This window comes from Alligator sinensis, unplaced genomic scaffold (genome assembly GCF_000455745.1).
Source record: "Alligator sinensis unplaced genomic scaffold, ASM45574v1 scaffold879_1, whole genome shotgun sequence".
NCBI lineage: Eukaryota > Metazoa > Chordata > Crocodylia > Alligatoridae > Alligator > Alligator sinensis.
Window position 1 is genome coordinate 1,127,562 of NW_005842250.1, and position 25,346 is coordinate 1,152,907.

A 25,346-nucleotide genomic window follows, 5' to 3' on the forward strand; every position below is an offset into this window, starting at 1 on the left:
ACTGGGGCTTTTTTTTTTTTAAATGCCGGGAGCTGGGACGTGTGGGGCAGCCATCGGGGGGCTGAGAGAGCAGGGGGGGTCGGGAGGGCTGAGGAGCAGGCAGGGGATGGGGTCTGGAAGGGGTCCCCACATGGTCCCCTCCCCCGTCCCTAGTACTTACCAGCTCGGAGTTGGCTGCAGCTCCCTGCTGCAGCCACTGGGGACTTTCTGAATCATCAAAGCTCTGAATCTTTTCCAGTGTTTCAGAGAGCTTTGAATCAATTTGGACCTTTTAATTGGTCCCTTGGTTCAATTTGGATTCAGAGATTCACCCACTGAATTGGGCCGAATCTCCTCCGAATTGAATCACCACCCAAAGCTTCACACAGCCCTAGTTCCCAGTATAAAGTTATCCCATATATGGGAGACGACTCAATAGGCTATGGAATGGATACTAATAAGAGTCAAAATAGAATACTATGTGGAATATAAACATCACAGGAAAAAGCACTGAAAAAGAAGTTAAAACATTTCTGATTGCGTTATCAGCTAATGTTTCAGCTTTAAAACTCCATTTCCCCTTAGGTGGGCAAGGAACAGGAAAAGCTTTTACATTTAGAACAAACTTGAAAGAAATCTTTTGGATCTGAGTTTGCAAAAATGTGATAACCACAGTACCCCAAACAAAGAACACAGGAGAGGCACCAGCTTTTCATTTGACTTGGCATCCTGTAGGCAGACTACAGTATCAGACCCTGATTAGTTCATCTAATTGTCACTTCTGAAGTATGAAAATGAAACTCAGTTTAAAAAAAAGAAGGCTTATGAGAATTTGGAGAGCTAATAGGTTCTAACATAAAGGGCAGGTTAAGAGATCCTAATTTAAACCAATTAGCAGAAGATGTCTTTGCAAATTACTAGACTACTCTGGTAAACTAAGAACTAAGAGGCAGCTGGTGTGGATATCATTAAAAGCAGCTGCCAGCTAGATTCATGCTCTGATGCTTAGTTACCCACATCCTGTATCTAGCAACGTGCCATTAAAAAAACTTTTAGCCAATAAAATACTTAAGCAATAACCATGAAAGTATTTGGTGATGCAAACACAGCACTGTGTACTTTACTGTTTAAGGGTGGTTCTTAAAAATATATCTGCAGAAAAATACACATTTGTTTCCTTTAAATGCAGATGTTTACCCTAATCTCTGGTCCTACTGACTAACCTTCCATGTAGTTTTTAGATCCATTTATTTTTTGTATATTGCCAAAAAGGCACATACAGAACTCGACTAAAAGAAACCCCGCAAGGCATACATGCATCTCAGTGCTGTCATACTTTCAGTCACTTTTAAAGACATCTCCACCTCTATGCTGACCTCAGTTTCACTCTCTCCTCTCTGTGTTGACTAACTCAAAAATTGTATTGAACTCTCTAAAATAAAAAATGAAATTCTATCAGAGATTCCACCACAATGCAGTAGCCTTTGCTACAGATGTAGAGTAAACACTTACGTTTTTGAGGTAAGGGAAGGGGAATGGAAACTGAGCAGGCAATTGTACCAGTATAGAGCCTTCTGGGGTTAATAAAGACAGCACACGTTGCCCTGAGCTAGAACATAACCATAGAGAAAGAAAAAAGAATATTAGGGGTGCACCAATAGAGATTTTGGAGGCCAATAATGATAGCCAATCTGATTTCGGATACAGCTGAATGCAGCTGGTAAGTCTGCAGCCACTCCCCCCAAAAAAATTTGCTGTAGCTACCCTATACTATAGACCCCTTCCCAACGCCAACACCACCTACCCCACACAGATCCGGGGGCGCACACACACCCCCGCTCCATGCCCTCCCAGACCCCCCACCCTGCCTTGGTTGAGCAGCACCTGCCCCACTCTCTCGTCACCATGGGTGCCTTGATCTGCCCCCCCACCACACCAGACATACCAGCTGCATGCAGTTCTCCATGCTACCAGCTGTGCTCCTCACTGCCTACATGCTGCGCTGTGACTGTGGGCATGCATGGGCCATTTATTGGCCACATCAAGGCGATTTCCAATATAGACAATTTTCTTTATATCGGTGCTGATCTGATATCAGACCAATGTATCAGTGCACCTCTAAAGAATATTGATCATGTGCATTACAAAAAAATGGATAGTTTATCTTAAAAATCCAATAGATCAAAGAACACTAAGTATGTACAGCAATACATTCAGTCATTCTGCTTGACAGCAAAATAAGCTATTTTACTAAACTGATCCCAGGTGTCTTCTTCAGCATATTTTCTTGCAGAATGTTATGAAAATTCCCCATTTCCTAAGGCTACCCAAAGCATCTGAATGGAATACACCTTCCACTGCTTTTCCCTTGACAGCTAAACAACTTTACCTTCTCCTCTAATTTTCCTTTAAAATACATTCTCTCACCCCAGATGCATGGACACATATACACCCCAGAAACCTTTAGGCTAGAAAAACCATGGTGGTCCAATAACTGAAGGAAAAGAACCGGCATTGCTCACTATTCCCTCAAAACTGCAGGCTTCTCATGCTGCATATGTAGTATAATGCTTTGTTAGAAATATTAGAGGTGCACTGATACATTGGTCCCATATCATTTCGACACCAATATAAGGAAAATTGACATTATTGGCATTTGGCTTTGTTCGGCTGATGTGGTCAATAATGTCACCGATAAATACCCTGTGCATGCATGCAGCTTCAGCACAGTACACAGGTGGCCAGGAGCACAACCCGGCAGCATAGAGAGCAGTGTCTGACTGTTGAGTCTCTTGTGGGGGAAGGGGCGTAGGGAGGGAGGGAGAGAATGGGGCTGGGGCAGGTGCTGCACAGCCAGGGTGGGCAGGGCATGGGATATAGAGTCACAAGCGACTCATCCAGGGGGCGTGGGGATTGGGGGGTGGCTCCAGTCACTACACGCACCCCGGAGAACCATGGGGGGCATGTGCCCCCCAGATCTCTGCGCAGGGTGAGGATGGGTTGCCACTGTAAGCTGAGGCTGGGGGCAGCACCAGGCTCTTCCTGGCGGGAGCTGGGTGGGGCTGTGCTCGGGGTGCGCAGTGGCAGTGCTAGGACACGAGTGTACAGGGGAGGGGGGAAGGCTACAGCCACCCAAAATTCACTGTAGCCCTGCTCCCAGTGCCACCCACTCTGAGCGCAGCCTGACCCAGCCCCTGCTGGGAAAAGCTTGGCACAGCTCCAGCCCCAGCCCCAAGTGACAGCCTGCCCATGCCCCCTGGATCTGTGTGCGGGGCAAACCCCACCCCCATGCCCTCCCAGGGTGCATGTAGCTGTGCCTCCCTCCCCCACACCCCCAAGGTGAGCCAAGGCTCCATCCCATTACTCACCCTGGCTGTGCAGCCCAGCCCCACTCCCTCCCTCACCACAGGGGCCTTGGTCTGCTCCCCACATGCTCCTTCCCTCCCCCACAACAGACTTAGCAGCTAAATGCTGCTCTCCAAGCTACCAGGCCTCACATCGGCAATTGAATTGGTATCAGCTGATATGCCTTGTTAAAAATCAGCCATTCTTTTGGTCCAAAAAGTCTCTATCGGTGCACCCCTAGTGAAAATCTCTATGATTTGCCACAGGTGTCCCAGCTGCCTGTGGAGGTTCGGGATTGAGAGTATGGTCGGGGGGAGAAAGGTAAGAAAGGTTTATTGACTTAACAAAAACACAAATACGTCTAGTAACAAAACAAACAATGACAGACAAAAGCAATTCAGTTGGCAACTTATCGGCAGTCCCCTCTGATGCCCAATACACAGCAAGCTTCTCTTTCCACAAAGTTCAGCAAAGTCAGGCGTCCCTGAACAACACTGGCCAAAGGGGTACCGGGAAGGACCCCGGCATGCAGTTCTTGGGCTCCTCGAGGTCCATGGGCCCACTGATCCAGGCAACAGCTAACTAATCCTTTTCACAGAGCTGTATCTTCCTTCTGAATGGTTTCCAGATATTCCAGCCAATTTAAAGCTTCTGAATGGTTCTGATAACGTACAACCACTCAGATTCCTTTTACTTCAACTGTCCTTAGACTGACCAATTAGCAGTACAAGCCTTGCATTCCTTTGATAAGGTAATTTTAACCACACCACAGGGCCTTACTACTTCAAGGCTTTCCTAAATTTACTAGGCCTTACTGTATACAAGGCCTCACTACATCTTAAACTTTAATTAGGCTCTTAGCAACAAATTACAGCTTAATATCTAAACAAATATAGAAAAACACTTGGTCTAATCTTCATAGGGCCTTCAGCAAGCACCTTTATCACACAGACATAATTTCAGCTGTCACACACAGGTAAAGATCAGGAGAGACCAGATCATTGCCACTGCCTTTATTATTGCAGTGGAAGGGAATCTGCTAGGTTAAATTATGTTCAGGTTGATCCTAAGTAGATTGTGCACCACTGTTCAGGGAATCACTAAAAAAACCATAGCCCTCCTTGCCAGTCTAACCAAGGGGAAAAATTCTTTCTGAACCCAAATCTAATGATTAGTTGGATGTTGAGCCTCTCTAGGCAGGTGCATGAGAGTTTAAGTGCTGACAGGAACACAAGCACATTTTAGCCTCTAGTCAAGGCCAAAGTAGTCAGTGCTTCTGAGGAAGGTAAAAAACAAGAAAGCAAAAAACCCAGAGGTCAAACACCACCTTCCTTCTCGCCACTACAGATGACCAGCAGGTCTGGAATATGATAGTACCAGACACTTCCTCCTTAGAGTACTTGCATATTTATCCCCAAGTAACAGAACAGAAATACTTATGACCCATAAAGCAGCATCAGGAAGGAAGGGCAGATGATGACAGTTTGGAGAACCTGCAAGTCCCTGCAGAGGGCAGCCACACCTTGCATGAGGAACTGCCCAGCCACTGCAATGAAGCTTGCCAGCATGGTGATCATGAACTCATGCCCAGTAGGACAGAGCTCTATGTCTGGAACAAGATACAGGCAAAATTTAAAAGGTCAATACAAGAGGAGAAAAGAAATCAAGAGTGACAGAAGTGTTCATTAATAGTTTATTGTGGGCCTAGCATTAATGTACTCCCATAAATCACAATTGATTCCATTTTATTTAAAAAGAGAACATAATATTCCTTTTATAAATTATTTCATTCAGTCTTGTGCCAAAAGCAAGAATTTTTTATTGGAGAATTATTTTTGGCAAGTAAAAGACTTCACATGGCCCAAAGATTTAGGATCCAGGTCTGCAAGAACACCATGCAGAGATACTAAATGCCTTCAATTTTCACGACTCTCATAGGAATTGAGGATGCGTGGCATGTCACAGGAACTAACCTGCCAATCAATTTGAAAAGCCACTTGCCCACAAATTCACCACGCTGCTGTTCAAATCATGTTTCAAACTGAATGTTCAGAAACTGCTTCCAATAGCTGATCTTCCTCAACTTTCAGGCAGCTTCCCATCTGTCTTATCTTGCCCTTGCTCCTTCCCTTCCCTCTTCACTGGAGTCTGCCCTCACCTTGGTCATCCCCACCACCAGTCACCTCATTTTCATTAATGAGTCAACATTTTCATTAATCTTACCACAAACACACTGCAGCTTTGAAAGGGGGAAAGTGCTAAAACATACTTACTTGCTGTGGCAACAAAAAGGCTTTTAAACTAATTGGAAGAACAAGATACACACAGAGTTCCTACTCTATGGCATTATTCCTACTAGTAAAGTGTACTGAGTTTATTTTAACAGATTCCATTTTTTCTTGGTGGGAAGAATTCAGCTCAGATTTGTTTCTACACTCAACAAGGAGTAAGTAGTTCTGTATGGTTTCCTTAAAATCATAATCATTTGCACTTCAGTGCTCCATTCTTAAAACCAAGGAGTAATTTTATTACTGTACAAACCAAGTTTGCATTAGACGCACACATTCAGTATTTTAATGCCTTATTTTGGATTAATCTTGCATACAAAAATCCACTGAGACAAGAACAGCATTTATATGAAGTCAGAGAGATGCATCAAATAGTAAAATTCAGTCACAAATGCATAATATACAGTAGTTATTCATCTCGCAAAAAACCCTAAGAACTCCAGAGAAGTAAGCAGATGCAAAATAAACTCTTGAACATGATGTATATAATCAAGTTATGCCCATTTTTCAAGAGAAGATGAAAAATCTCTGTGGTTCATGGGTAAGCCTGAATTTCATGTTAACATTACCAGAAATTCAATATCTAATAAATAAGGCATTACTGACACAAATATAATATACCACTAGATCAATTTCCAACTTGCCAAATATCTCTGAAATTAATCTTAAAAGATGCAAGAAGCTGCACAGCTGTTTTTGGTAGACCTATGGCAGGCTGCCATTCTTGATCTTGTCAACAAAGCAGCTGCAACTATGCTGTGCCAATAGGCATCCCTTGATCTCATCCCAAGATCCTGATCCCACACTGTGATACATAAAGGCAGCCCAAAAATAAAGCTTCACAGGCTCAAAGTGGGCTCATACACATCTAATGGAGGATCAAGAACAGGTTCCTTGCATCCTCAGTAAATTTCTCCTGGAACCAGTGACTCTCCCAGAATCTTCTTCTCTCAGCCAAGAGTTGCCCAAACCTACAGTTTTGACTAAGCAGTGCTACTGTAAAGCCTCCTGACATTTATGCAAATTTAAATAAGTTGATTAGATATATGCAAATTTAAACAAGTTGACTAAATTTTTTTTTTTTAAATTCTGTCCATATATATTAAGTGATCCCAAGCAGATGATTAATTAGATTTTTATCAGCTAGACTGAGCAGGGCAGATTTGATTTCAATCAAATTGATTTAAAGCCTGATTTAAATCCAGATTTAAATCACTGGTCAGGAAGCCTTAATTTAATTGTTGCTTTCTACAAAAAGTACATTCTTGTTGTTTGATATCCTCTATTCGTTTAACTTCTTGAAAATTTGCACTTTTAGAGAGAGGTAAGGGCTTGGACTCTGTGCACACAAACTTGCAGAGACAATAGGGCTGATGGGTAGGTAATCAGGTCTGTTATCTCACATCTCCATATACTGCTGTTAACAGGGATATTCTCTGGAGACACAAATCTACAATTTGAGAACTGAAACTAAGCATCACAGAGATCTAGGCTGAGCACTGAGCCCTGTCAGGTAGAGTGGTTTTCTTTAATCTTTACATAATCTATAGAGAAGCCTCTGGGAATCCCATAAAATTGGGCCCTTAATATAGTCCATGGCCTGTTGTGACCTCTTAATAAAACTTTTCTAAAAAAGTTACGTGACTATATTGTCTCATATAGTATATAATTAGAAGTTATAATCTCTATTCCATGATGATATCTTTGAGACTTAACATATTTTAAAATTAAAATTATCTTTATGTAGGTTTACAAAAAAAAAAAGCATCTTAACAAAAAATTAAAAACTAGGGATGTGCGAAGCTTCAGTTGGTGATTCAATTCGGAGGAGATTTGGCCTGATTCGGTGGCCGAATCTCCAAATCCGAATCGAATCGGGGACCAATCTAAAGGTCCAAATCAATTCAAAGCTCTCTGAATCTTCAGGAAAGATTCAGAGAGCTTTGGTGATTCGTGCAGTCCATGATGGCTGCAGCAGGGAGCTGCAGCTAACTCCAAACTGGTAAGTGTACTAGGAGCAGGGGAGGAAGGCTGGGAGAGGGGGGAGGGGACCATGGTAGGACCCCTGGCACAAGATCTGTGACCCCCCCCAATCCCCCAGCCCCGCCATGGGTGCCCCCACCCAGGCCAGCTCCAGCCCTTTAAGAAAAAAAAGCGAGAAAATCCCTGGGACTCACCACTCCTGCAGCAGCCTTGGGGCTTCAGGGGCTCCTGAAGAGCCCCCCACATGGTGCGGAGCAGCGGGGGGGCAGCAGGGATCAACCCCCTCCCCGGAGGAAGCAGTGAGTCCAGGGGTTTTTTCATTTTTTTTTTCTCTTAAAGGTCCATAGCTGGCCCAGGTGGGGCACCCGTGAGGGGGCAGGAGGAGCAAGGGGGGGAAGTTGGGGGGCTCATGCAGAGCCCCCCATGCAGCATGGGGCAGTGGGGGGCAGCAGGGATCGCCCCCCTGCCTGGCAGCACCCACTGAGCCAGGGCTTTTTTTTCCCCAAGTGCCGGGAGCTGAGGCAGCCATTGCCAGGCTGGGAGAGGGGCAGGGAATGGGCCTGGCCTGGCTGATTCAGAGAATCGGAGAATAGATTTGGCAGCAGTCAAATCTCCAAACCAGATTCAGCTGAATCAAATTGGGACAGTTATTCGAATCACCGAATCGAATCACTGTCCCCTGAGTCAGCCGAAGCTAAATCCGAAGTGCATACTAGTCGCTTTGCACAGGCCTATTAAAAACCACAATTAGATAAAAAATTCTGATAAAAAAATCCTACATTTTAATTTTTAAAAAATCATTGATTTTTATCCACCCTGAGACTGAGTGACAGCCCATTAGGTTGTTTCAATTGCTATAAATTATTAACCTCAATATCTGCTGAATTCAAAGTTTCCCCCAAGGTAAGGTGCATGGTCCATACAGGAATGGGACAGGTCTTTAAGTAGCTCTGTGGATCAGTATGCTTATCACTGAGTAGAACTGGGATTTTTAAAATATGCATATATACATTCTAGCATAACTTCATGAGAAATTCTAACATGATGTGGGATGACCAGGGTTAGGATGAATATATGCCCACCATTGGTGTGAATCTTGTGAGAGAGCATCTTGAGATGCTGGACCCCCATAAATCAGCTGGTCCAGATAGGTTGCACCCAAGAGTGCTAAAGGAACTAGCAGACATCATTGCGCAGCCACTGGCAAGGATATTCGAAAACTCATGGCACTCAGGTGAAGTACCTGAAGATTGGAAGAGGGCCAATGTGGTGCCCATCTTCAAGAAAAGAAGGAAAGAAGACCCAGGAAATTACAATTTGACTTCAATCGCTGGGAAGATTTTGGAAAAAATTATCAAAGAAACCAGTCTTGACAGGCTAACAGAAGGCAACATTCTGAGGGATGGCCAGCACAGGTAGGTTTTGCTTGACCAATCTCATTTCCTTCTATGACTAGGTGACATATCACCTGGACAAAAGGGAAGAGGTTGATGTCATATATTTGGACTTCTAAAAAAGCCTTTGACCTGGTGTCCCATGCTGCCCTCATGGAAAAATTGGGCAACTGCAGCCTTGACTATTTCACAGTCCAATGGCGGGGGAACTGACTCCGAGGTCAGACCCAGAGAGTGGTAGTTGACAGAACCAAATCAACATGGCACTCGGTGACTAGTAGCATCCCCCAAAGCTCTATTCTCAGACCTGTACTCTTTAATGTCTTCATAAACAATCTGGACACTGGTGTCAAAAGCAGACTGCCACTTTGGGGAAGAGTGTCCACACATGAGAATAGGCTGATGATCCAGGCTGACCCCAATAGGCTTGCAAGGTGAGCAGATGAAAACCTGATGGCATTCAATATGGAGAAATGCAAGGTGCTCCACCTTGGGAATAAAACCCCACATCACACTTATAGGCTCGGCAATGCTACACTTGTTAGCACCATGACCAAAAGAGACTTAGGGGTCATGATTGGCCACAAAATGAATATGAGCCACCAATGCGATACCACAGCTGACAAAGCAAACAGAACCCTGGCTTGCATCTACCAATGCATCTCGAGCAAGACCCAGGATGTCATCCTCCCACTGTACTGCCCCTTGGTGAGGCTGCAGCTGGAGTCCTGCATCCAATTCTGGGCTCCACAATTCAGGAAGGACATGGAGAAGCTTGAAAGAGTCCAGAGGAGAGCCATGCACATGATCAGAGAGCAAGAGAACATGCATTATGAAGAGAGGCTGTGAGCTACGGGACTCTTCAGCCTAGAGAAGCACAGGCTCAGGGGTGACTTGGTGGTAGCCTATAAGAACATAAAGTGTGTGCATCATGATCTGGGGGAACACCTGTTCACCAGAGCACCCCAGGGCATGACAAGGTTCAATGATCACAAACACCTGCAAGACTGTTTTAGGCTGGACATAAGAAAAAACTTCTTTACTGTCCGAGCCCCCAAGGCCTGGAACAGACTCCCCGCCCCCCCTCCCGAGGTGTTGCAAGCACCTACTCTAGAAACTTTCAAGAAACAATTGGATGTTTATCTTGCTGGGATCCTTTGACTCTAGCTGACTTCCTGCCCCTTGGGCAGGAGTACCATTAAGGTACTAGTAGATTTTACATGTTTTCCTCAGGCTCTTCCACGGGTGTGGCTTAGACAAGAGGGTTAGACCAGCATTTCTCATCCCACGAGGTCACAACCCAAAAGTGGGTTGCAAGAATATATGAACGGGTTGCGAACAAACTTTAAAAATGTATTCTCCTTTAAAGGTTTCCTCTTGCAGGCTGGCAGAGATCCAACCTGCAAAGAGTTGCTTGGGGCTGGGTGGAGCAAGATGAGGGCAATCAGATACCGGGCACCACATACACGTGCACACACCAGGCAACATGAAGAGCAGCTCCTATAGTACCCCACAAGTAAGTCTATGGGGCGGGAGGCATAGACAATGCATTGTGGGGAGTGGCATGAGCACCCACATCAGGCACATGGCTGCAGCCTGGCCGGAGCAGCAGGAGCCACCTCTGCAGCCCAGTGGCAGGACCTAGTGCAGGAGGGCGAAGCGGTATGGCAAGACTCATTGCTGCTACCACCACTTCCAGGACCCCCACACCAGCTGCACCACCAACAGTGAGAGGAGTAACAGACAGGGGGAGTTGCATTGCCCTCACCTCCTCCCACCACCAGCTGCTCATGTGCTGGGCCACAACTCTACCCTGCCACCATGGCTAGACCGCCAGCACTGCTGCCACTCCCCTCAGGCCACAGCTCTAGCCCAGAGAGGAGGTAGGGTCGGGGGCAGCATGGATGGCTTGAGGGGAATGGCAATGGCAGCCAGGCCATGGTGCAGGGTACAACCACAGCCCAGATCACAAGTGGCTAGGAGCAGGAGGTGAGGGCAGCGCAGTCTCCCCTCTCAGCCCATTACTTCTCACACTGCTGGAAGCATAGCTGGCATGGGGGTCATGGCAGCAGCGGTGGCAGCAATGAGTCTTACTGACCCACTACACCACCCTGCACCAGATCCCACCTGCTGGGCCTCAGAGGTAGCTCCTGCCATTGTGGTCCAGTCAGTCTGCAGCCCCATGCCCACTGTGGGTGTTACTGGGTCGGGACTGGCCATCAGTGTTTACAAATGGGCCCTGGCGCACAGAAGGCTGAGAACCACTGGGTGAGACAATACTTTCTCCCCTGAGGTGGATGAGGAATTCTTTATTATTAAACAGACAGAGGTTCAATCATATGTGCATTTTTGATACCCGGAACTAGGAATCACATTAGTTTTATTTATAAAGGTGGAACTATCTGAAGGCTATTTTTTTAGGTGGCTGCATTGGACTATAAATCATTCTGGATTTTCTAAAACACTGTTAATGATTTGGTCTTTGTAGCAGGGCACTAGGGTGCCGACTACTAGAAGTGCTGGGATAACCCTTCAGGTGCTGGTTGCTGAGGCAACCAAAGGGGGCTAATGGCTTACACCTGCCTAGCCAGCTGAAGGAAGGGGCAGGGTCTGGCCCCTATATAAAATACAGGCAGGAGGCCAGAGGCAGTTCCCTATCAGCAGCTAAGGATGAAGGAGCTCCCTGCCAGAAAAGAGAGAAGCCTGAATGCCAGAGCAGTGCTGGTCACCGCGGTAGGATAGAAAACCCGGTAGGCCTGAGCATAGTTATAGCTCGTGGCTTATGTTTAAGTTGTTGCCAAGAGGCTGGTGTTTATGTTACTGTTTATGTTTGTTATTGATTACACCGGTGGTTTGGGTGAGGCTATAAGGGGATGGAGGAGGCCTAATAGGGGACTCACGGTAGTGTGAAGACCCCAGCCCCAGTGAGGGCACAGTGTTCAGGGTGTACAGACCCCAGCTCCAGAGAGGGGCGGCTGAGAAACCCCAGAAGAGGGGTAGTGGTACGGTGAGCCCGGAGAGAGGGCCGCATTGCCAAGAAGGCCCCGGAGAGAGACAGGGCCACAAAGGGCCCGAGTGCCAGAGGGGGTGTAGACGCAGACAGAACATCGTCTTTTCCATCTGCGAGGCTTGGGGCGTGGTACTGGGGTGGAAGGAGCCACGCATAGCCCACAAGGCTTGGATACACGGAACACCCAAAGCAGGAGAACTGTGGCCAAGTAGAAGAAAGGTAACCTCCCTATAAAAACACATGTACAATCAAAGTCGTGGCGGGGGGGGATAGGGGGGGACGAGTCAGCAGCCTGGAACAGTAAAGGAGGCGACAGGGGATAGCACGGTGACCCTGACGTCGCTCCTGTAACAGTCTTGTTACATGTTATAACAAGGTTTGTGCTAAGATAAGAAGTTGTGTTAACAAAACTGCATGAGAGAAAACTAAATATCTGAGTTTCAACCAACCAAAGCAGACTTTGTATGAAAAAGTCAACGATGTGTTCTCTTAGTCCTTGTGACCCATATTCAGACTCTGAATTATTGAGCAGGATTTCAGAAGGTTGAAATTACTTCTCTTATTCAGGACAGTGGAACTCGGTCCTTTTTATTTCCTGAGCATTTTTCTTTCCATGGTTTCATTTAAACTCACAGCACTCTATGCAGCCTTTAAGAAGTAGAAAGCAGGCTGGATTAATTCAAGTCAAAGCAATTTAAAGCCACAGGCTCAAGAAAACTGAATCACCAATTTTAAGTTGGAATTCAGTTTTAATCACAATTTAAAATCGGCAAACAAGAATGTTAATGTTTAGTTTTTTATTTGGGGTTGTTGTTGTTTTTTTTTAAACCAGGCTGTGTGTCAAGTTCTGTTTGACAGAATTTGGAATTATAAATGCCCAAATATGACATTTTCAAATAAACTACTAGTTAGATAAATCTACCTTTAAAGTACAGGATATACAAGAAAAAGTAGTATTCCTTCTAATGAGCAAACTGATTGTTCCTAGCCGCCCTGTTCTTCAAGATTTCAGAACTAGTAGATCTCATCCTCCAATATCTAGCTTTTACGAAGAAAAGCTAGAAGAAAAGAAACATTCCCAAACAGTACATTCATAGTTGAGAAACTAATGGGGAAGCAATCTGTGAACATAACTAGTTGATTAAAATGAAATAAAGAAAATATTCTCCCTCCACCTGCAGAATAGCTGTCAGAAGCCGCTTTAACTAAAGGGATAACAAAGAAATTGGCAGCAGAACACGTGGGGGCAGCAGAGATTCCTGGCAGGCACAGGCTGTGACCGCAGCAGCAGCTGATATTTTTCTGCATTCCTTCCTCCAGCCCCCAGGTCAGCACCTGGGAGAGCTGGCCCAATCACTCCAGCCTAGTTACACTACTGGCTTTTAACACTTCAACACACCAATCCCAGACATTCTACTAGTGACCCCTCTTAGTCCCGTGATTTGACACTAAAACTTCAGTAAACATGTACTGCTGAATCCTTTTAAGATCTGTGGACAGATTTTAATAAGTTTAGGCCTTAGCATAGGTTTATCACTTTTCATTTAAATTTAAAGTTTTAAAATAAATATTTTTAAATCAAATCTTATTTAAAATAAAACATCCTATTTTAATAAAAGTCACAGAAGTTCGTTCATCCTGGCTGAATAAGATCTGCATTATACAGTTGTGGAAGCTATAATTCTGAAAACTGCAAAAACAAAAAGGCAAGTTCATTCCCACTACCCTGGTCTAAAGAGGAAGAAGTCACGACTGTTAGGTGGTTTTACAAATGTACCCACTGTGCTACAAAAAGTAATGCCTGAAAACCATTAGTAAAGTCAACATATAATGATTACATAGAGCAGAACTGCTCAGCTGCTAAAGTGGGCAGGGATCAAATGCTCCATGGGCTGCAGCGCACCAGTGTGGGCTATGGGTTGCACAATAATGCAAGCCAAGGGCCGCATGCCACAGGGTGTCCCCCTCTGCTGCACCACACATGTGGTCCCCCTCAGCAACCCAGTTGCAGGTTCCCCTGCTGTACCACACCCACAGGGGCATCCTGCACCGTAAGTTCCCCAGCTCTGTGGGCTGTGCTCCATCGCACTATTGGGGTGGGAGCAGGAAGTGGAAGCCAAAGGAGGGAGGGGAAGCCCAGAGCCAGCTGCTGCTCAAAAAGTAAAGCAAGACATGCTTTTGGAGTGTATCAACTGGTAATCAGGAGCTTGTGCATTTCAACATATAATCTTTCAAGAATCTGTAGAGAGCCCTTAGCCTTGAAAGGTTCCATTTTTATAGTTTTTTGCAAGCTATTTGCTCAGCTTCAGAGACACTGGGATTCTGCATTGTCCTGCACATCACTCATCCATCATCCTTAGCTAACCTGCTAACAAGGATAACATTTATGAACTTACAAACCCACAGACATATGGCCAAATGATTGACAAAATGTATACTGTTCCAATGTAAGTGAGAAGACTTGAGAACACCATGCAGTATTTTGAACAGGATGAGACATGCCTCTGGACTGATGCCTCAAGAAGGATACCAAGTGACCACTGGTACTATTCAAGCTGATGCATCATTTGTGCTAAACATGGCACATAAGTGAGTCACTGAGGCTTGAGATTGGTGTTTGCTGGCAGTACTTTTGACACAGACAACTGTAAAATCATGGACACTATAGGCTGCAGTGGAAAGACAGGAACTTCATACTTAAACTAGGTAATATCCACAGTAATTCAGCCTTATAGTGTATCAGAACTGTCCTCCCTTGCAAAATGTTTGTAGATGCTGGAAGTTGTAAAAAATATGTCTACAGAGAAGAGACAACAGTGGCAGGCTGCCTGCAGCAAGGGAAATACCACACATATTATGAAAGGGAGATTAATTTGAAATAACCATGGATAGCAAAAACAACCCTTTTTTTTTCAATACATCCCCTAGGGTTTGCAGGTTTCAAATATCCTACAAACTCTCTAACCCTAGGAACTAGGCCATCTCTTCCAGGTTCGTCCTCTCCCCAGACAAATTTTAAAAACCTGGCAGCCCAATCACATTTTCCCTACCTCCCCCAATACATTTACACACTAGTTATGTATAGAGCAGTAACCACCGATACCAAACTGATTGCTTTCAGTTATTTGCTCACAACCCAAAGGCTAACATTTGTTATCATGAGGTGTTTGCACCAGTCTGAATAGTGAATGTACCAACTAAAGTCGCAACTTGTTTGCAAAGTACTGCGCAAAGGTCGGAAAGGCTAGGTGGGTTGAACAAGCTTCTCTTTAGGATCAAAGTCCCCACTTTTCATCCCAAGCCAGGAAGCCATTCATGGATGAAACGCCAGCTACACTGAAGACCCTGAAGTAGCAGCAAGTGCCAAAAAACTTGTTTGTGTCTTTGAAGCTCTCTTCGTCCACTTCCAAATTTCAGTGTATGGACAGGTAAGATTGCTGTGACACTGCAATCACCAACCTGGAGACAGAGAACTAGGACAAAGCATGACCAGGTGAGAAGTATGGGCTATGGAATAAAATTAACATGAATCTTCTGATCTTTAAGAAACATGGAAAAATTATTTTTAGTTTTTCTTCCATGTCATCCTGATATCTGCCACCCCCTTCATTTAAGGAGCTTCAAAAACAAATCAACCCAGTTAAAAAACAAACAAGCCCAAAAGAGACTGAGTTTGTAGTCCTGAAGAGAAGCTGGATGAAGTCCAGTAGACTGGAGGGGGGGGTTAAACTCTGAGGTGGGACCAGCCCAATAGCCAGGTAAATCTTATGGAGCTGGCCTATCAGGCATAACACCCTGCTCCCACCTCACTGCACCTGACCACCTTCCAGGCTCCAAGTGCCACCCTAGGGGTGCCCCATGTCCGGCTGACCCCCTTCCTGGAGCACACTTGTGAGCCTGGGGGTAAAAAAAGCCACCACCACCCAGAGTCTGGAATGATTATGGACCTGCGCCCTCTGGGAAACACAGGCCTAGTAGTCCTTGAGGGTACTTGATCCACTACAAAGAGTTGGGGTGCTTCCCTCAGTCTGAAGCACAAATAGTGGTCTCCCTTAGTCAGTTGAACCAAGGAGACCCCAAGGCATAAGCTAGACTCTCCCAATAAGTCTCCCACACTAGGTACAAAGGAGAACTTTATTGGTTACAAAAAGTAGATTTGGAATAGGGTACAGGGTAGAGCAATATCAGAGAAATACCTTAGAGCAAACAGTGGCATGGTAGCCTTTGATCACGTATCTGAGTTACTGCAAGCTATAAATCTAGTTAGATCTCAGGTAGCTTACTCACAAGGATCATCCAGAGGCAGGTGGAGATTCCCTCTGGAGGCAAGCAGTTCATTGATCATGAGTTTCAAGAGAGAGAGTTTCAGATGATCCAGTTTCTCTCTATGAGTTTTCATCATGGCTACTGCCCCTTCTCCTGGGCAGTTCTTCACTTGCATAGCCCTTATGATCTCATTTACCTGGTCCAATGGCTGCCAGCCAACCAATTTGAAATGCGTCAATGGTTTCCGGCTAGACTGGCAGGGTCTTTAGCCCCCTCCCAATCATGTTGGCATTGCTTAGAACAATAGGGAGTTTAAGCCCCACCACCCAGGTATGTGATGCCAGTCATGTAGGCAGAGGGAGCAGGTTTCCTCCCTCCCTCAGGAATGTATCCAGCTCAGGTTACAACTCAGGGTTACCTGAAGAGATGGGGCAGAGGAGTCTTCCCTTCACAGTGACCATGGTAACCAAACTGTCAGACGGCAAAGTTTGGGAAGAGACAGAGATGGTATTATGCCACACCCCCCACCACCCTACACACACACACATGCTGAATCCAGTGCTAATTCCAGCAAATCTGGAACTTGTATTGCATACCCACAGCCAGAGGAGGTACCATGTGTGGCTTGTGTCCCAGACCAGCTGAAGTGAGTACCCCATGCAGTTCACATCCTGAACCAGCCTGATCAGGTGCCAATGTGGCAGGCATCCTGGGCCCTGCATGAATTGTGTGGGTGAACCATGAGACCCAGGAGCAGCCCTGGAGCCAGATAATGGGGCTCTGTGGGCCAGATCCAGCAGATGGGCTGTGTCTTTGACACCCCAGCACTAGACATAGCTTGCTATCAATTTGATGGGGAAGCAACTCACATATTACACCAATAGACAAAGCTAAATTTCTATGGTTCAAAACCAACTTCCACAACTTTTTAAAAATATTTGTGGTGTTCACTCTTGAATATTTGTGGTGTTCACTCTTCTGCCTCCCATGTTTCTAAACAGTGACAGGATAGACAGATGCCAAGCATTTGTACTCTACTTATGGAGGAACAGAACAGCCAGAGGCAGCAAAACCTGCGTCTCTGTAGAGCTTTGAACTAGATGACCCTTAAGGTCCTTTTGAACCTTAGGACTGTGGGACTGATGCTACAAATGCCTTGCTGTGTTTCTCATCTAATTAGGCTGGGGACTCAAAATCAGAAGACTAAGCACCTAACCCTAGTTTTGCCACTGGATTATTTTATACCCTGGAGCAAGGAAAGGAGGGATCAGTTGGTGCTGCATCTGAAAGAGCTAGCTCAAGCACAATTAGGGCTCTATGGTTCCTTCCACCCTCTGTCTGTTTTGCCTATTTAAATTGTATGCACATTAAGGCAAGGATACCTAACAGTGTGGTCACACAGTGCTCATTATAAAGAGGCTACATGCCGGATTGGTTACTCTTGACACTACTGCAATAGAAATAATAATTAATACACTTAAGAGCATACAAAAAAGACAAAATAAATTGATTTCCACATCACTCCTGCAAACTCAAGGTTTCTAGATAAATACCCACATTTCCAGATGGTTATTAGACTCAAACTTCCAAGAGCTGCAAGCCTCACTCATGTGCTAAATTTACCTCTCCCCTCTGCCTGTACAGCTCTAATTCAGCTTGGTTGCAATGACACAGACTGAGTCTGTATTCACTCCTGGATGAGTTAAGACAAAGAGCATTCTCTCTTGATCATCTCTGCTGTCACCAGGAAGCAACAGATGCAATGTCTAGTAATGATAAATGCAGTCTGCAGTCTATGCACTGACAATCAGCCAAGCCATGTAAAGGAAAAAGAGAGAAACAGAAAGAAAGACAGAAAATAAATTCAATCCTTTGTCAAATAGAGGGAGTGGTAATAGCTTAAACTCCCAATGACTAAATAATAGACATAGGCATACTTTTCAAAGGTCTCTAAAACAGTACAGCTGAACAGAAGTTATTCTGAAATACCTCCACATGTGATGAAGGTTGTTCTCTATGCAGCACAGCTCATGCTCTCCCCTATATATACTTATCAATCATTTATATATAATAAACAGTTCTGATGCAGGTTAAATCATCTCTTCAGGCATTTTTTGAAGTCTGAGTCAATGCTGCTTCTGAGTTGGTTCTAAGCTAGTTGGCTGCAGACAGATCCATTTATTGGGGAATGACAGGGGGGTTCCAGATATCTATCCTATCTATTTCTACCTAATCAGAAGGTGTCTCACACCCATAACTGGATCCAGTTCAGTACAGCCATTTTGTATGCAAGTCATAGGATGATGCTAAAACAGGTGCTAAAGTATATCCCAGCCCACTTCCTTCCAAAACTCCTCTGTCTTCCATGGAAGTTTCCCAGTGAGGCCTTTGGCAGTTGGCACATACAATGGGGCTGTCCAACTTCTAAGTAGTCAGGGGCTGCACACCCTGTGGGCTGCGCCAGTGGGGACCGCATGCTGCACAGGCCACAACAGTGCAAGTCATGGGCCCCCTGGCCCACTTGTCATGAAGGCACCCACTTCGCCTGTACTGTGTGCATGGGGGGCTGCCTCTATGTAGGCTCTCCCACTGCACAGTTTCCCCGTACCACAGGCTGCTCAGTGCTGCTCCATTGCAGCCCCTGGGGCAGGGGCAGGAAGTGACCATTTTAAATGAATGAAAGCTACTTTCTCATAGGTACCAGGCAGTAACTCCAAGCAAACAGTGGTTTTTATTTATTTATTTATTTATGTTTTACTGAGAACCTCTGCATGTGACTATCAGCAATATAAAGAGAAACAGGACGAGTGGCCTGGGTTGTCCTAAGACTCATACAAGAATCACCATATACATACACTTACTCTTATCCTACTGTCCAGAAGAAATGTAATATAATTAATATAATTAATCATAATAAAAGCAGCAAAGCACTCCCACAGATCAACAGCACAGGTGCTACCTGCAATTTATAAAATGCACCTTTTAACCTTTCACTTGAAAGACACGGCCCACAGATCTGGCCCACAGATCCCTATTTTCCAGCTGTGGAGCCAAGCCTGGTGCATGATGCACATCGGGCCAGGGCTGTGGGGCATGCAGCTGCGAACTGGATCCAGTATGCAATGTAGGATGGCCATCATAGAGGACATTCCAGCTTTCTGCTATTTTATCCTCTCTTCAAGACAAAAATAGAGGACATAAAGGCATCCAGTTTCATATCAATAAAGAACAGAGGACAACCAGACTCTCCTCTATGATGGCCACCCTAATGCAGGGCCAGTCTGCAGGCTTGATATGGCTCATGGACCAGCTCCATGGCTCTCATCCAGGCTGTGGAGCCTGATACCCCTGCTCTATACCTCCTTTTCCCATTTCAGGCCCCTGCCCTTGTTGGCTACAAATGTCCAACTCGGGATCCTTAAAATTCTGGTTTATTAGGCAGATTGAAGCACTGTAATGAAGTTAAATCATAAACCTTGGGGCTGGTCCCCACACACACACACACGCACACACACATGCATACACACAGTAGCGAGCTACAAGAGTCAGGTATACCTATCCCACAGGTGCTGAAGTCTGCCGTCGATGGCCAGTCGAGGCTTCTTCCAGCGTGGTGTTATCCTCCAGAAGGGGGTCACCGGCTGGTCCTTCTGGCTGGACAGGTCAGGTGCTGGTCAAGTTGGAGATAAAGAGGGCGCCACTGAGGGTCACTTTTCACTGCTTTTTTATCTGTCCTTGGCAGACTTTTGTGACTCCCCAGTTTTCAGGTTTGCCCAATCCAGGGGTCATTGACCCTTGTGGGACTTCCTCCTCGGTGTCTACTGGATGGCATCTGTCAGCCCCAGGGGTCGTCCGTATGTACATGCAGGTTTGGGAGTCCATTGATGAATTTTGAATAGGGCTCTGGGAGCAGTCAATCTGGAGATATTCAGCCCAAAAGTTGGTCCCCGACATTGATTAACTCAGACCAGGGCTTCTAGCCCTTGATCAGTGACGTTTAGAGATTTCCCGGTTGCTACATTGTCTCCTATTGATTTCTTCCTTGGTTGATCTGCAGTTTTCCTAGGTGTTAATTGCTGCCTGCTACTGTGTTATGCATTCAATCACTGATTCACTCACTCTTTCAGGGGCCCACCTGATACAGGGAAGCAGCAGTTTGACTCCTGCCCTTGTTACTATTGTTACAATGTATAACTTACTTATGAAACTAAACACATTTAGTTGAAAGGTGAGGAGTATAAAATATAAACTACAAAAGTAACGCCATGGCACACAAATAGATAAAAATACCAAAATACACAGGGAGATACAAAATTCACACATACAAATTTTAAAACACAATTCCTTATCTTAAAGTGAAAGAAAGAGGAAGGAAGAAAAGGTAGAAGAGGAAAAACATATCCAAGGAGGCGAGAGCAACTGCAGGCAAGAGGAAAAGGGGGCTTTCTACTACACCCTGCTCCAGACTCCCATCTATCACTATACTGATAAGATCAGTCACCCCAAAAGGGCCTCATCCTTGTAAGTGTTGACTTAACAGCAAACAGAAAACAAATTTTCTGTACGTTTTATATAAATTTTTGTATTTCTGAAATTACAAAACACTTTACCTTCAAATCCCTTATATCACAAGAAAAATGTGAGTCACACACTCATGCCCAACAACCACTGCAAAAGGGGAGAAATCACCAACCTGTCAGCTTCAAGAAGAGGTCATGTTAATGTGAAACAGCCTGAATGCACCAGCCTGAATGCACAGCCAGGCTACCTCAGCAATTTAAAAGAAAGCATTTAGTAAACATGATGTAAAAGGCCTCTGGAGTATACTTATTTTAAAGATTTATGCCATGCCCTCTGGATAGACTTGTCCTAAAAGCTATCAGAATTGAACTTGAGAGATTTAGACATCACCAACTATTACATTGGTTACTACCGTCAGCATGCATTCAGTGTTCACACTGCCACTCATACATTACTTTTCACATTAACAGGTACTTCTGCCTTTGGGAACATCCCATCCCACTAGAAGTACTTAAGAGTTCAGTACTGAAGAATTTGTAGGTAAATTATAAAAATAACAAAAAGGGACTAGGCTGAAAAATAAATGTTGTAGATTTATGACAAAAGACTGAGGAAAAACAGGCACGTGCTTCTGCCTCCCAAAACCCATTTCATTTCAAAATGTAGCACTGGGTAATAAATATTATAAAGGAGACAATGTCACTTTGCTAATAAAGCCGATTAGAAAATACCCAGCAATACAAATTTGACAAAACACCTGAAAAGTATAGATGATGTTTTCCACCCTTCTCTTTCCCAACAACCTCTTATTTTGTGGTTACTGCATCTGTGGGAACACAGGAAAAAACTGTTTCTCTGGAAAGAAATTCAATGAAAGGAAGCACTTCGATTAATATTGCAGATGATATCCATACCCAAAGAACAAAAGATTTATTAAAATTAACACTACAGGGTTGTAATATTTGAAATGAAATTAAAACTTCTCTTATGTAGGTCTTTAGGTGTTATTTCTATTATTTAGCTAATAAGCCCCCTAGGGCAGGAGCTGTCTACTGTTGGGCTGAAACACATTCAAGCCCTACTTCTCTGTGGGCAAGGAAAGCTCTGTGATTAACCACCGGCACTGGTCTGACAAACAGTCAGAAGCTTTATTGACTACAAAACATCTACTACACACAAAACAATTCATCAACTGGGACTGCCAGAATACTAGTCAACTTTACTGGGACTGCCAGAATATAAGAAGACAGTTAGCAAAGACTGAGCGCATTAACATGACTCTTCACGTGACTCTTCGGTCTGTCTAGAGCTGATACGCAGGAGTTACTTCCCACAGCTGGCCGCCCTCGGAAAGCTTCCTGGGTTGTGCTGCTCCCATCTAAAGACTTGATCTTCTCCTTAGAAATCCATGCAGACCTCTCCCTCAGAAATCCATACAGCAAACAGTGAACAGCGAACACTGACTTCACTTGCTTAGGCTATTTAACCCTTTAGTGATGTCATCATCATTAATGCTAGCTAAGTGGATTATAATATTTTAACTGATAAATTCTAAGTTAGACAATAGCATATCCTTACACACACAGAATATTTTCCTATTACATTTCCTGTTATTATCCTGTTCTTACATTTAATTAGTCCCAAAGGTCATCATGGTATAGTTCTATTGTTCTGTACTAAATGTGCAGTCAGCATTTTACTGGGGTTAGGTTCAGGCCCCAATCATTAACAATTCTGAATCATCTCAAAAAGGCTTCTGGGAGTTCGGTCAACTTGACATGACCAAATTTAATTTTTCTTGCAACATTTACTACTGCATTTTTCAAGAGCTCAGCAACATGAGGTCTGTGCTGGGTCTTACAACTGCTGGAATGACCATAACAACATTTTTAGGAAGCCAGACTTATTTAAAAAAGAAGTTATACAGAAATTTTGTTAGGCTACTTGATTCAAGAACATGGCTTTCCTTCTATGTAAACAAGGTCGTATTTCCAGCTAAATACTGAATATTCTAGTTTGATGATGTCTAAGTTTGATGATAGCGTGAAGGAGTGAGACAGAACTTACAGCGTGGAGGGCCAGCAGCGCTGCAGCTGCAGCCTGGAAAGGAAAGAAAATACCCACCCAATTTCCGGAGCAGCATCTCGCTCAGGATTGGCAGAGGGAGACTGCTCAAAGGTATTTTCTGGCCCTGGAGAGGGGCAGAGAGGGGTCAGTTCCCTGCAGGCTGCAGGGAGAGAGCAGCAGCTGAGCATCTGGGCAGGCAGAAATTGCAGAGCTGCCTGAGGAGCGCTGGGGGGGTGACTCTGAGGCAGGCGGAGGCCTGCAAACAAGGGCTAGTGGGAATCTCCAGAGTGGAGCTACAGCTGAGGATCCGGAGCGAGGGAGTCCACAAGGCCTGAGAGAATCTCTGGAGTGGCGTTTTCCAACACAGGATCCGGAGGAGGGCCTAAGGAAAAAATCTACGGTCACAGGTAGAGCCTTCCTGCACAGGGGGAAACCCCAAAGAGACTGTGAAGGTTCACAGGGGTGCAGGGCAGGCTAGCACACAGCAAAGAATGGACTAAGGGATTGTTTTGCCTGAACTATGGTGATTGGGAGGTAGAGCACCTGATCATGAGAAAAGGGGACATTGCCAGAACCTGACAAGAAGGCTGAGAAGCAGCCAGGGTTTTTCTGTGATTTCTTTTTGCAGTTTATTTTGATTTTTTTTTAGCACAGGCCAAGACCGGCCCCTGGAAGGGTGTACCCAAAAGAGGCATCACGAGCAGGTCCAAAGAGGTGATCCTCCCCCTCTATGCAACCTTGGTCAAGCTGCAGTTGGAGTACTGCATCCAGTTCTGGGCACTGCACTTCAGGAGGAATGTGGACAGCATTGAGAGGGTCCAGAGGGCCACTCACATGATTAGGGGGCAGCAAGGCAGGCCCTATGAGGGAAGGCTATAGGACCTGAACCTGTTCAGCCTCCACAAGAGAAGGCTGAGAGGGGATCTGGTGGCTGTCTATAAACTGGCCAAGGGGGACCAGGGAGAGTCCCTGTTCCCCTGAGCACTACCAGGAGTAACAAAAAATAATGGCCATAAGTTGACTGAGAGTAGATTCAGGCTAGATATCAGGAGGCACTACTTCACAGCCAGAGTGGTTAGGATCTGGAACCAACTTCCAAGGGAAGTGGTGCTCACTCCTACCCTGGGGGTCTTCAAAAGGAGGCTAGATAATTACCTAGCCAGGGTTGTTTGACCCCAGCATCCTTTCCTGCCTATGGCAGAAGGTCGGACTTGATGATCTGCTCAGGTCCCTTCCAACCCTACCAACTATGAAACCATGAAACTATGAGGCACTAGGACACCCTGGGGTAGGGACAAATAAGATTACAACAGGCAGCACTGCAACCTGGCTGCGGAAGAATATCGTAAAACATCATCTGGAGAGGCTAGGCTGGGGTAAAGGGGAGGTTTGGAGCCCCACAGAAGACACAGAGATCAAGACCAGGCAGGATCACTGTGGACATTGCCTCCCGGGAATATATAGGTCATGGCAGGAGAGAAAAACGTAGGAACCATTTCCTGGCAGACCCGGTGATCCAGAGCCAAGGTCTACCCTGTCGCCACCTGTAGGCAGACGAGCACAGGGCAGTACTAGCAAGCCCTATAATACCTACAGGCATCATAGATAGCTTCTAATTTTTTATACCTTAAAAGGTAAAAAGCTGTAGTTCTGTGGAATATCCAAAAAGCAAAAGATTGCCCAAAGGGACAGTGCAATTTTTCTTCATACTGTTCTGCAAAACAAAATCCAGCATTTTCTCCCATACCACTCAATGTAAGTCCCAACTGTTCAAATGGATCCATGCTGACACACTCTCACACCTGTACCAACAATAAGAATCCAACTGGCAGATCACAGACATAAAATTATGACTTTGGAAGGTGCTATCTGGTTCAGTTAGCTAGTCTTCCTGACTTACTGCACTTATACCTGCAATGGTTTTGAACCTAAGAAATTAAATTAGATTGGTTTCCATTAGGAAATACCCAGGCAACATTAGTATTTTCTGGTCAGGAAAGACACAGAGCTATGTTACTTGAGCTTCACAAGCTGAGGTTTCAGAAACATTTTTGAGGAGGTGGAAGCCACCTTCTAGCTACTGTTATCATTTACCTCCATGCACTTTTTAAAAAACATATGTCAGTTACAGTCTGTGACAGGGGGCAGACTCAGGGCCAAGTCTCTAGTCAGCCTGCCCACCTGTCTCTATGGGGCAGTCCACCCAGTCTCGCCTGCCATGACTTTGCTGTTCCCCTTCCTAGTGGAAAATGCAGGAGACTATCCATTACATTACAGCTTAGCCCTCACTGTCAGGCCTCTTTCACATGCACATTCACACCACCCTCCTCTCACTAGAGCCTCTTGCACTCCACCCCCGATTACAGAGTCTCTTTCTCGCATCAACAACTTGTTCCACCCTGCTCCCTCTTGGAGCAGCTCCTGTACGCCTTGAGGCTTTATCCAGATCATGCCTTGGGTGACAGATGTACAGTCTCTTGGGCCTCTCCCACA

At 45.1% G+C, this 25,346-nt stretch overlaps 1 protein-coding gene across 2 annotated transcripts in view; it reads right to left on the reverse strand.

Moving 5' to 3' along the window:
* The window catches only part of LOC112550912 (solute carrier family 22 member 23-like), a 53,323-nt gene extending 30,130 nt beyond the window's left edge, over window positions 1-23,193 (reverse strand). For both annotated transcript variants that reach the window (XR_003094983.1, XM_025208761.1), the window contains exon 1: window positions 22,911-23,193. Coding sequence is in view for 1 of the 2 variants with exons in the window: in XM_025208761.1 (XP_025064546.1) it covers window positions 22,911-22,929 (19 nt within the window). In the remaining variant the exon portion in view is untranslated. The remainder of the gene's footprint in view (window positions 1-22,910) is intronic.
* Window positions 23,194-25,346: the final 2,153 nt, after the last annotated feature.